Source organism: Hyperolius riggenbachi, chromosome 1 (assembly GCF_040937935.1).
Source record: "Hyperolius riggenbachi isolate aHypRig1 chromosome 1, aHypRig1.pri, whole genome shotgun sequence".
Taxonomy (NCBI): Eukaryota; Metazoa; Chordata; class Amphibia; order Anura; family Hyperoliidae; genus Hyperolius; species Hyperolius riggenbachi.
This window is the reverse complement of record NC_090646.1, coordinates 661,000,812-661,013,628: the sequence shown is the minus strand read 5'-3', so window position 1 is coordinate 661,013,628 and position 12,817 is coordinate 661,000,812. Positions and strand designations below refer to the sequence as shown.

Below are 12,817 nucleotides of genomic sequence, written 5' to 3'. Positions count from 1 at the left end.
AGCTACTTCCTTTAAAGAGGAACTCCGGTGAAAATAATGTAATAAATAAGTGCTTCATTTTTACAATAATTATGTATAAATGATTTAGTCAGTGTTTGTCCATTGTAAAAGCTTTCCTCTCCCTGATTTACATTCTGACATTTGTCACATGGTGAAATTTTTACTGCTGGCAGGTGATGTCAGTGGAAGGAGATGCTGCTTGCTTTTTTTGGCAGTTGGAAACAGCTGTTATTTCCCACATTGCAACAAGGCTCCCACAGTGTGATTTCAGCCCCATGGTCCTGACATCACACTGTGGGAGGGGTTTCAGCACAATATCAGCCATACAGAGCCCCCTGATGATCCGTTTGAGAAAAGGAATGGATTTCTCATGGGAAAGGGGGTATCAGCTACTGATTGGTTTCTCTTTAAGCACTGTCCATTCAAGCTGATCGCTTCTACGGAGAGGCGCAGCAGCGCGAAATAGCCGTCAGGCTCAAGCTCCTCCCCCTGCACCCACCTGAATGCTCTGCTGATTTATGGTATGTGACTTTTCTTTGATGACTGTAGCAGTGTGTCACGTATTGCCGATTTAGGATTAAAGCACCATGACAGCAAAGCCGACCCTTCCTTCTTCTTCATTGAACTAGCAGGTATCGTTACCGAGTCAATAACGATAAGAAGGGTTAAATTAGGTGTCAGTAAAGCCTTGTACACACGTAAGAACACTGTTGTCCAATAGGATTGGGATGCAATCTCTCGGGTAGCAATTCAAGGCAGGCTTCTGTACAGACAGGTCACTTGCCTGGAGGCTAGCGATAAGTCTTTTGCTTTAAAAGGGGAGGAGCTATGACTTGCGGCACACAAGGCAGTGGCTTCCGGCAAGCGGGGTGAGTAGGGGGACAATGCACTCAGAGGGTTGACATGCCGGATCATTAGAAGGCATGGGGGGGGGGGGGAGAGATTCTCAGAGGTGGTCTTTATTGGCTGCCCTGGGTGAGTTTACTCTAGTGGATGTACGTAGCTTTATGCTTAGCACAGACCATGCAATTTCCCGTCGTCAGATAGACGGGTCTAATCGATCATTTCTGGTCCGATCTGATTTTCAATATTTTTTCTGATCGATTATGCATAGAAGTAATTGGAAAATTGTTCAGGAAAACCATCGGAAATCAGATCGGACGTGTTGGAAACTATTGATTCAACCGTCAATCTGACGGGAAGTTGCATGGTGTGTACCAGGCATTAGGATAGTAGAAGCTGGTCAGCTGGTTATGCTGACTTTTATGCATATTCAGTACAAATCGCAGGCAGCTAGGAACTGGGACAAATACTCTTACTGACAAATGTCATTGGCCAAATTCCAATCTGCCTACAATTTGCATTACATACAATTTTGCATGCAAAGCAAAAGGATTAGCATCTCATTGACCCATCATTAAAAACTTAAAGGGGCACTATGGCGAAAAATTTTAAATACGTGCAAACATAGACAGATAAGAAGTACGGTTTTTCCAGAGTGAAATGAGCCATAAATAACTTTTCTCCTATGTTGCTGTCACGTACAGTAGGTAGTAGAAATCTGACAGAAGCGACAGGTTTTCGACTAGTCCATCTCTTCATAGGAGATTCTCAGCAAGGCTTTTATTCTTTATGAAGATACTAGTAGACCCAGCCCGTTTAAAAACGGGCTCTAGGTCTACGGCCGCCGCCAGTGCGCATGTGCGCGCACGCAACCGCCGCAGGCGTGCCCCCGCCCACCTCCCTGGTCCCAGCTGTCAGTTACTGCGCACATGCGCAGTAACAAAAATCCTGGGACACAGGGACAAAACTGCTGGACGCAGCAACACTTAGCTTTTATTAGGTAGGATTCCCTGAAAAGGATTTAAACAATGATGCTGGCCCACTTCCCTGCTCACTACACAGTTTTTTGGCAGTTGGACAGAGCAACTGCCATTCACAAAGTGCTTTTGAAAATAAATAAATCCCTGAGAATCCCCCATGAAGAGATAGACTAGTCTAAAACCTGCCGCTTCTGTCAGATTTCTACTACCTACTGTAAGTGACAGCAACATAGGAGAAAAGTAATTTATGGCTCATTTTACTCTGGAAAAAACGTACTTAATATTTGTCTATGTTTGCGCATATTTTTAATTTTACAATTTTTCACCATAGTGCCCCTTTAATAGACACGATGCAACTAGACGTCAGATCGATGGATCGATTTGATAATTTGCGACCGGTCAGATTTGATTTTGGGTAGTTTTTAATGGGAAATTGATCGCACTATTGATCGGAAGCAGTTTGGATCCGATTGACTGGATCTGACCGAAAATTGCATTGTGTGTACTAGAATTGAAGGATACCTTCAAAAACCGGAGCAGGCATGTGCAGGAAGCTGCCCTCATGCCCCCTAAATAAAAAAAATAAAAAAAACACCCATACTGAGCATGTGCAAACAGTCTAACGCGGCTTAGCCGCGTATAAAGTACTGCATGCAGTACGTTGTCTTGACGTGAAGCGTTACTGTGTAACGCAACGTGGGCACTGTGAACAGCCCATTGATTTTTCATTACTGCGAGTTGGGCTGCGTTACAGGCTGCTCTAACGTGCGCCTGTAACGTCCCACTGTGAAAGCAGCCTTAAAGGACAGTTGGGATGCAGTTTTTTAACTGATAACATCAGCAGCTCCATGGAATCTCTGATCCTAGAGGAAGTCTTTTGCGTGCGTACCCCTGACTTCCTGTTTGTGTGGGGCTGAAGGACTCTGCAGACTGACTTGGAAGCCTGATAACAGATTACAAAGGCTTGCACTCTGCTATGGAGGAAAGGTGAACGCAGGCTGTAAAATGTGGTGAATGGCCTCAAGGTCAGGAAATAATGAACAGAGAATACACCCGTTCATAATGACAAGGAATCTAATGCCTGGTACACACACCATGCAATTTTCCGTCAGACCGACTTGTCGAATTGATCATTTCTGTCAGATCAGAAAAACGATAGGAAATAAGAATGGACCTATTTTCCAATCACTTCTGTACAAAATAGATCATAAAAATAATCAGAAATAAGATCAGACCTGGTGGAAATGATAGATTTGACCTGTCGATCTGACAGGCAATTGCTTCGTGTGTACCAGGAATAAATAGCTTCCCAGGTTAGAGTGACACTAGAGGTGGGTACCCGCATAAGATAAAAGTCTTTGGAAAATGACAGATCACAGACCAATTTTACCCCCTTCCATGTAGTATGAGAGCCATACTCTACACAGTCTATTCTATTAGGTTGAACTCCCTATTAGATAAAAATCTTTGCAAGATGCTGCACACATGCAACAGATCAGTATCTGCAAAAGATCTGTTCCTGCAAAAGATCCGTTCCTCCAAAATGCATTAATAGTCTATGAGATCTGCAGATCTCATACACACCTTGTTTAACAGACATTCATCTGCAGATCAGATCCAACAGGATTGATCTTCAGATAATGGTCAGATCTGCAGATGAATGTCCGTTAAACAAGGTGTGTATGAGGAACTGCAGATATCATAGACTATGAATGCATACCTCCCAACTTTGTAAGATGAGAAAGAGGGACACTTAAGCCACGCCCCCTGTGCAGCCTTAAGCCACACCCTACATTTTTCAGAAGGGTGGGAGAGGGTGACAATGGGCGGGATGAGGGTGGGGAGGAGGGTGCTAGTGGGTAGGAGGAGGGTGCCAGTGGGTGGGCAGTAGGGTGTCAGTGGGTAAGGAGGAGGACGGTCCCACTCTGGGTGGGTGGGGATGAGGGTGCCACTCTGGGTCGGGAGGAGGGTGCCACTCTGGGTCGGGAGGAGGGTGCCACTCTGGGTCGGGAGGAGGGTGCCACTTTGAATGGGTGGGTAGGAAAGTGCCACTCTTGGTGAGAGGCTAGGAGGGTGCCATTCTGGGTGGGTGGTTAGAAGGGTGCCACTCTGGTAGTGGGGAGGAGGGTGCAACTCTGGGTGGGTAGGTGGGTATGAGAGTGCCACTCTGGGTGGGTAGGTGGGTATGAGGGTGCCTCTCTGGGTGGTTGGATAGGAGGGTGCCACTCTGAATGGGTGGGTGGTTTGGAGGGTGCCACTATGAGTGGGTGGGTAGGAGGGTGCCACTGTGGTAGTGGGGAGGAGGGTGCCACTGTGGTAGTGGGGAGGAGGGTGTCATTGTGGGTGGGTAGGAGGGTGCCACTCTGTGGGTGGATTGGAGGGTGCGACTCTGGGTGGGTGGCACTCTGTGGGGGTGGATCGGAGGGTGCCAGTGGGCAGAAGAGGAAAAAAATAAAGTGTACTAATGCGGCGGGGAGCAGAGCCGACATCACTCCTTCCTCTCTCCCTCTCCATCATGGCCCCCCTCGTGAGTCCCTATGAAAGGCCGAGATCGTGCGCAGCGAGCGTTTAGTTTACATTACTGTTCTGGCGGCCGGCTTCCTACTTCCTGTTTCGCGTCATGGGAAACAGGAAGTAGGAAGCCGGTCACCGAACGGTAATGTAAACTAAACGCCCGCTGCGCACGATCTCGGCCTTTCATGGGGACTCACGAGGGGGGCCATGATGGAGAGAGAGGGAGGAAGGAGTGATGTCGGCTCTGCTCCCCGCCGCATTAGTACACTTCTGCGGCTGTCCGCGGCTGGTGCCTCGATCTTTTTTTTTCTCTCCTCTGCCTGCCAGGACACAAGGGGGGGTGGCCTGGGATAGCGGGACCCCTCCCCCAACCCGTGACCATCCCGGGACGGTTGGGTGCTATGTGAATGCATTTTGCAGGAACGGATCTTTTGCAGATACTGATCTGTTGCATGTGTACAGCATCTTTGTGTGCAACGTCTTGCAAAGATTTTTATCAGATGGGGAGTTTAGCTCAATAGAATAGACTGTGTAGGTGTGGCTCTCATACTACATGGAAGGGGGTAAGATTTCTGTCTGATGGGGAGTGCAGCTCCATAGAATAGACTGTGTAGGTGTGGCTCTCATACTACATGGAAGGGGGTAAGATTTCTGTCTGATGGGGAGCTCAGCTCCATAGAATAGACTGTGTAGGTGTGGCTCTCATACTACATGGAAGGGGGTAAGATTTCTGTCTGATGGGGAGTGCAGCTCCATAGAATAGACTGTGTAGAGTATGGCTCTCATACTACATGGAAGGGGGTAAGATTTCTGTCTGATGAGGAGTGCAGCTCCATAGAATAGACTGTGTAGAGTATGGTTCTCATACTACATGGAAGGGGGTAAGATTTCTGTCTGATGGGGAGTTCAGCTTCATAGAATAGACTGTAGGTATTGCTCTCATACTACATGGAAGGGGGTAAGATTTCTGTCTGATGGGGAGTTCAGCTCCATAGAATAGACTGTGTAGGCGTGGCTCTCATACTACATGGAAGGGGGTAAGATTTCTGTCTGATGGGGAGTTCAGCTTCATAGAATAGACTGTGTAGGTATTGCTCTCATACTACATGGAAGGGGGTAAGATCTCTGTCTGATGGGGAGTGCAGCTCCATAGAATAGACTGTGTAGAGTATGGCTCTCATACTACATGGAAGGGGGTAAGATTTCTGTCTGATGGGGAGTGCAGCTCCATAGAATAGACTGTGTAGGTGTGGCTCTCATACTACATGGAAGGCGGTAAGATTTCTGTCTGATGGGGAGTTCAGCTCCATAGAATAGACTGTGTAGGTGTGGCTCTCATACTACATGGAAGGGGGTAAGATTTCTGTCTGATGGGGAGTGCAGCTCCATAGAATAGACTGTGTAGGTGTGGCTCTCATACTACATGGAAGGCGGTAAGATTTCTGTCTGATGGGGAGTGCAGCTCCATAGAATAGACTGTGTAGGTGTGGCTCTCATACTACATGGAAGGTGGTAAGATTCCTGTCTGATGGGGAGTGCAGCTCCATAGAATAGACTGTGTAGGTATGGCTCTCATACTACATGGAAGGGGGTAAGATTTCTGTCTGATGGGGAGTGCAGCTCCATAGAATAGACTGTGTAGGTGTGGCTCTCATACTACATGGAAGGGGGTAAGATTTCTGTCTGATGGGGAGTGCAGCTCCATAGAATAGACTGTGTAGGTGTGGCTCTCATACTACATGGAAGGGGGTAAGATTTCTGTCTGATGGGGAGTGCAGCTCCATAGAATAGACTGTGTAGGTGTGGCTCTCATACTACATGGAAGGTGGTAAGATTCCTGTCTGATGGGGAGTGCAGCTCCATAGAATAGACTGTGTAGGTATGGCTCTCATACTACATGGAAGGGGGTAAGATTTCTGTCTGATGGGGAGTGCAGCTCCATAGAATAGACTGTGTGGGCTGGAACCCACAAGAGCGTTTTTTTGAGCATTTTGGCAGCGCTGCGATACGCTAGCGTTTTGCCAAAACGCTCAGCTGATGTTAATGGATGGGGCAACTTCCACAGGAGCGTTTGCGTTTCCCAGAAACGCAAACGCAGGACATGCAGCATTTTGGGAGCGTTAGCGCTTCAATGTAAAGTATTGAAACGCTAGCAGAAACGCTCAGCAAAACCTAAACTGAGCGGTTCTGCTAGCGTTTTGCGGTTCAGCACACTGTAACAAAATGAAAAATAATTCACAGGACCAATCAGGATAAAAACGCAAAACGCAAAACGCTAGGCACCCGCTGGGGAAAAAAATACAATGTTGCAAAACACAACCCAAAACGCGCATGAATCCGCTTGCAAACCGCTCAGACAAAACGCTAGCGGTTGCGTTTTGCGTTTGCGGTTTTTAGTGGGTTCCAGGCCTGTAGGTGTGGCTCTCATACTACATGGAAGGGGGTAAGATCTCTGTCTGATGGGGAGTGCAGCTCCATAGAATAGACTGTGTAGGTGTGGCTCTCATACTACATGGAAGGGGGTAAGATCTCTGTCTGATGGGGAGTGCAGCTCCATAGAATAGACTGTGTAGAGTATGGCTCTCATACTACATGGAAGGGGGTAAGATTGGTCTGTGATCTTTCATTTTCCAAAGACTTTGATGTGTGTCCCCACCTTAAGCCTCATCTACACGGGTAGATGAGGCTGCAATCCGGCGGCTCGATTAGCCGCCGGATCGCTTCTTCCACGTCCCCGCTTGCGCCGCATTCGATTCCCCACTCGTCCCCGCCAGCGCCGCTTATCTTCCGCTCGATTCCCTGCCATTGTCCCCTTGCGGGGAGCGAGCAGGTAATCGGCGGTGGGGAGATCCGTCCTGTCGGATCTTATCAATCGAGCCGCATCAGCGGCTCGATTGATAAGGAACATCGCGGCCGCATCTACGCGTGTAGATGCGGCTTAAGGTCCAATAAAGGACTATCTTCTGTGACAGACACGTCAATGGATCCTGTGTCATCTATAAGATCCGTTCAGACACGCCCGTTTTGAACATGTCCTCTGTGGTGGTGGAATGCATAGTCCCATCGCATATTACCTTTCTGGACACACAGAATTCAGATAAGATAGCATGGTATCTCATAGCTCCCAACTGTCCCTCTTTCTTCCTCATTAGTCCCACTTTCAGAACAGATGTACAAATTATGTAAAGATATGTAATTTTTCTACAGAAAAAAAAATGTGTTTAACTGAGTCTAATCTTTATTCCCATGCTTTCAATTCATATATTTCTTATTTTCAAATGTAACTATGAAGGAAAATGAACCAGGATAGAAGGGGACCAGCGTGGTTTGCATTATAAAACAACACTTTTCGTATGAAATCTGTATAGTATAGGTGACTAGGGGTGTGCTGGGGGCGTGGTTAGAGGGGTGGCAGGGCTGTGGCTTAAGTGTCCTTCTTAATCTCAAAAAGTTGGGATATATGTGTTATCTATAGGCCTGTACACACGCTAGATTTAAAGCGGAATTTCAGTGAAAATAATGTAATAAAAAAGTGCTTCATTTTTACAATAATTATGTATAGATGATTTAGTCAGTGTTTGCCTATTGTAAAATCTTTCCTCTCCCTGATTTACATTCTGACATTTATTACATGGTAAAAATTTTACTGCTGGCAGGTGATGTCACAGGAAGTAGCTGCTGCTTACTTTTTTGGCAGTTGGAAACAGCTGTAAATAGCCATTTCCCACAATGCAACGAGGTTCACAGACAGGAAACTGCCAGGACCATGGTCCTCACAGTTTCCTGTGGGAGGGGTTTCACCACAATATCAGCCATATAGAGCCCCCTGATGATCCGTTTGAGAAAAGGTAAATATTTCTCATGTAAAAGGGGGTATCAGCTACTGATTGGGATGAAAGTTCAATTCTTGGTCACAGTTTCTCTTTAAGTTGGCTGAGGTGGCCAATAATAAGCAGCTCTGTCGATAATCCGGCATGTGTATAGCAGACCTCGACCCCAGCCAGTGATCCACCAAATGGATCTACTTAATTCATGCACTCTCCCAACTGACACCCCCTGATCTCCCTCAGCCACCCCCCTGCGGAATACGCGCACAGAAGGAACTGTCACCAGCTGGCCACGCAGTACCACATGTCACCGTACAGTATGTCTGCTTTGCACAAGATAGTCCTGCCAACCTGAACTATGAACTGCTGCTGTCTGTTAAACTGACGTCTGGGCGTCTCTGTAGCTAAGAATCTGTACCATGTGTTGTTTGCCAATTGCTGTCACTGTCTGTCAAACTGCGGTTGTGTCTATGTAGCCATTATCTGTACCATGTTGATGTTGCTTTTTATGCCAATTGTTTTTGATGCTTTTTATGCCAATTGCCGTGTGTCCACAAAAAATTCCGGGTGCGGCTCCTGCCGCACTTGGCGAATAAAGTTGATTCTGATTCTTCAGCAGAGCGCCCCCCCCAACCCCTTAATTGTAACAGAACGCAATGTAAGCCTATAGGCCCATAATGCATCTGTACAGCCTTTGCCCATAATGTCGCCTGAGGTAAGGGGTCCCAATTCCAGTTGGGCAACATTAATCTAATCTAGCGTGCCTACGGGCCTTAAAAAGAAACCGTAACCAAGGATTGAACGTCTTCCCAATCTGTAGCTGATACCCCCTTTACCTTTTCTACAATAGATTATCAGGGGGATCTCTTGATCTGCCAAAAATAGAATGTAGGTGAATATAGGCAGGCTGGACAGTTTCTTTGTATACATCATTTCTAGGGAGGCTTTTGTAAATAATAAAGAAGATACTGAAAATTCCCCATGAGGAGATGGCCTAGTCCAAAACCTGTCAGATCTGTCAGTATTTTACTGCCCACTGTAAGCGGCAGCAAATTAGGAAAAAAGTAATTTAGTGCATTCTACCCTGGGATTTATGTACTTTGCGAAAATTTTACTTGCAGATCTGTGATCTGTAATAATGTCTGAGAGGCGTGTCCTTCACATTCCTTCCTGTTCCATTTTGTGCCCAGGAAGGAGGAGGAGGAGGAGAAGCACTGACAGGAAGTGGATGGAGAACACAGAGGAATGATCAGACCTGGTGTAGAAGTCATAAGAAAAGTTTTCACACAGGAATAGTGATGGCTAACCTTGGCACTCCAGCTGTGACAAAACTACAAATCCCATCATGCCTTTGCAATACCTCATGGGACTTGTAGTTCCACCACAGCTGGAGTGCCAAGGTTAGCCATCACTGCGTTGTTGTGAAAGAGGAATATCAATAAACGATTGGCAGTCGGGATCTCTCACAACTCCTCAAGGAAGTTAAATCAGTCATTTATTGGAATTACACTGCTGGTAGGGGAGCAGCAATAGGAAAAAAATACATTTATGTTCTTTTGAAAGCACAGATGTCGAACTCCAGTCCTCAAGGGACATATCCATGCCAGGGTTTAGAATGGACTGAGAAATGGAGAAATGTATTCTACCCGATGGACCACACCTTTCAGTGTTCAGTTCCATCAATTAATTGCCATCAAGTGGTTGCCAAAAAAACCACCTCAGCCCTTGAGGACTGGCGTTCGACTTCCCTGCTTTAAAGTGTACCGGAGATGAAAGATATCTCAGCTACTAAAGTAACCTAGGGCTTACTTAAGCCCCCTTGAGGCCGTTGAGTCCCTTTGCCGTCTCCCTGGGTGGCTCCTGTCCCCAGCAGTATGGCCTGGTAGCCTGTCCGTGGGATCGTTCTGTGCCTGCGCAGGCACATATCGCTCCCAGGCGTGGGAGCACAATGGCGAGTGCATCTGGCAAGACCGTGCATGCACAACGAAGAGTGCCTTGGCCAGGCTTTCAGGCAGTATTGCGGATGACAGGAGCCACCGGGGGAAACAGCGAGGGACTCAACGGCCTCAAGGGGGCTTAAAGAAAACATGTAACATCAAAAAGTTCCCCTAGGGGGTACTCCCCTCAGGAGGGGGAAGCCTCAGGGTCCCAATGAGGCTTTCCACGCCGTCCTCCGTCCCTTGGGGGTCCCGCTGTGCCCCTCCGAACAGCGGCGATGTAAATATTTACCTTCCCGGCTCCTGCGCAGGCACTGTGGCGGCTCTCGGCTCCGGAATAGGCGGAAATACCCGATCGCCATCAGGTCTGCTCTACTGCGCAGGCGCAAGTCTCCGGCGCCTGCGCAGTAGAGCGGACCCGACTGAGATCGGGTATTTCCGCCTATTCCGGAGCTGAGAGCCGCCACAGCACCCCCGCTGGAGCCGGGAAGGTAAATATTGAACAAGCTGACGGATCTGTTGGGCCGCTGTTCGGAGGGCTGCAGCGAGACCCCCGAGGGACAGAGGACGGCATGGGAAGCCTCATTGGGACCCCGAGGCTTCCCCCTCCCGAGGTGAGTACCCCCCAGGGGAACTTTTTGATGTTACAGTGTCTTTTTTTAAGAAAGCTCCAGGTAAGTATGGAACCTGAGAGGTCTTTCATCTCGGGTACACTTTAAGGAACAGTCCAGAACAATAGTATTGCACAGTGGTACTGAGAGCATAGCTTACCTTCTGAGCATTCCTTGATGATGGCAAAAGATGGTTCCAGAAAGGAGCTCCTTTAGAATCTGTGCTTCTGCAAGAGCCATGCAGAGCCCGACAACTCTCTCCTCCTCTCCATCTCTTTCCAGGAGCTTCATCTTCGGAACAGGATTCTCCAGTCTCAGAGGATGGGAGCAGCTTTCTCTTCACGGCAGCACCACTGCCTCCAGGGGCACACAGGCGGGCTACCCCAGGTGGAGTCCTCTCTAAGGAAGCAAGGTCTTCCACAGAAGCGGCAGCCTGCAGCTTCCCATCTTCTACACAAGCCGTAAAGTGTTCTTTAGATGTTCCTCCATCATCTATATTTCCATTGGCACAGCTATGACTGCTACCAGGGCTGTCCTGGTCTACTCTTCCCACCAATGTCTCTGTACGTGCAATGTTGTGCAAATCAAGATCAAGTATGTGCTGGTTGCTGGTAGAAGCCCCTGAAGGCCTTGGGTCAGTTGAAATACTATTCCCATTGGTCTCAGAGGCCGCTGACAGTCCTTCAGAGTTTCCCAGTTGTCTCTCTTTTGGGCTGTTAATGTGCAAAGTGGTGCAGGGCAGAGGAGCACGGTGTTCAGTCCTTCTACTACCAACCTTAGGAAGGGGCGGCGAGGTCAACCTCCTATCAGGAGCATCCTTGGAAGCAAAGCCCTCTGCTCTGTGTTCAATGACTCGTAGTCCGCTGTGGGAGAAATGCTGAGCGGAACTACACATTGGCATCTCTTCAGAAAGCAGCCCATCCTCAAATATGTCTTGATCGTCTTCATCATCCATGAGGGAACCACTAGGATATTCTCCATGTCCAGGAGGAACGTCGCTTTTGGACGGCCCCCACATGGCCCTTCTTGGGCTTCTTGCCGGCTCTGGAGGTGGGTCTGGAGCACTTCTTTTCAAGGCTTGACGGCAGATGGCTTTAGGCCCTGGCATGTCAGATGATATAGAGACATGATAGACTTTTTGGAGTTTGTGTTCCGTCTCTGGGTACCCAACAACAACCCTACAGTCCTGGGCAACGTTGAAAACTCCAGCCTGGCCTGCAAACAGTGAGTCAACAGGGGCAGGCTCCCCGTTCTCTCCTTCCGCCTCCTCCTTGGGTGAGGTGTCCATCTGGATGTGCCTCATGGATCCAACACAGGTGTGCCTCCGAATATTGGGGCGAGCAGGAGAAACAGACAAGCTCCAAGGAAGCTGGCCACGAGAGGATGGGACCAGTGGGCAGCCTCTTTCCAGTGGCTTACACGAACCCCAAAGACTCCAGAGTGATCTGCATCTTAAGACAGAAGAAACAAACCTTAATAAGTCTACTTTATTATAAAAAACACCTGTGCATATAGACATTTTCATACAATATTATGATTCAAAGGACTTCCAGGGTATTCTAGTCTGGTGTGAGGATGTGGCCCATTGCTTGCGTTTGGTGCAACCAATCTACTTATTGCCACTTTTCCAAATACCAATGGCAAAGCATTGTTGACACTCTGAGTCAATCATAAGACCCCTCAGTTTGCAGCACAGAATAGTGCGCTGCCACGTAACATTACTGTGCACCAATTCTTATGACATGACCCACAACCCAACATTGACCCACAAGCCAACATGTTTCAAGCCATACGGGAAGTTTTGGCGTCTCAGTAGCAGATACAGAGACTGGCCTAAACTTTTCTATGTTCAGATGTTGCTTGTCACTTCTTAAAGAGAACCCGAGGTGGGTTTGAAGAATATTATCTGCATACAGAGGTTGGATCTGCCTATACAGCCCAGCCTCTGTTGCTATCCCAAATCCCCCCTAAGGTCCCCCTGCACTCTGCAATCCCTCATAAATCACAGCCACGCTGCTGACAAACAGCTTGTCAGAGCTGGTTGTGTTTATCTCTATAGTGTCAGTCTGCTGCTCTCCCCGCCTCCTGCAGAACTCCAGTCCCCG

The 12,817-nt window shown here is 48.0% G+C and overlaps 1 protein-coding gene across 2 annotated transcripts in view; it reads right to left on the bottom strand.

The window, feature by feature from the left end:
- ATOSB (atos homolog B) overlaps window positions 1-12,817 on the bottom strand; it is a 127,012-nt gene that overhangs the window by 39,917 nt on the left and 74,278 nt on the right. For both annotated transcript variants that reach the window (XM_068252422.1, XM_068252428.1), the window contains exon 3: window positions 10,873-12,163. In XM_068252422.1, coding sequence (XP_068108523.1) covers window positions 10,873-12,163 — 1,291 coding nt within the window. The remainder of the gene's footprint in view (window positions 1-10,872; window positions 12,164-12,817) is intronic.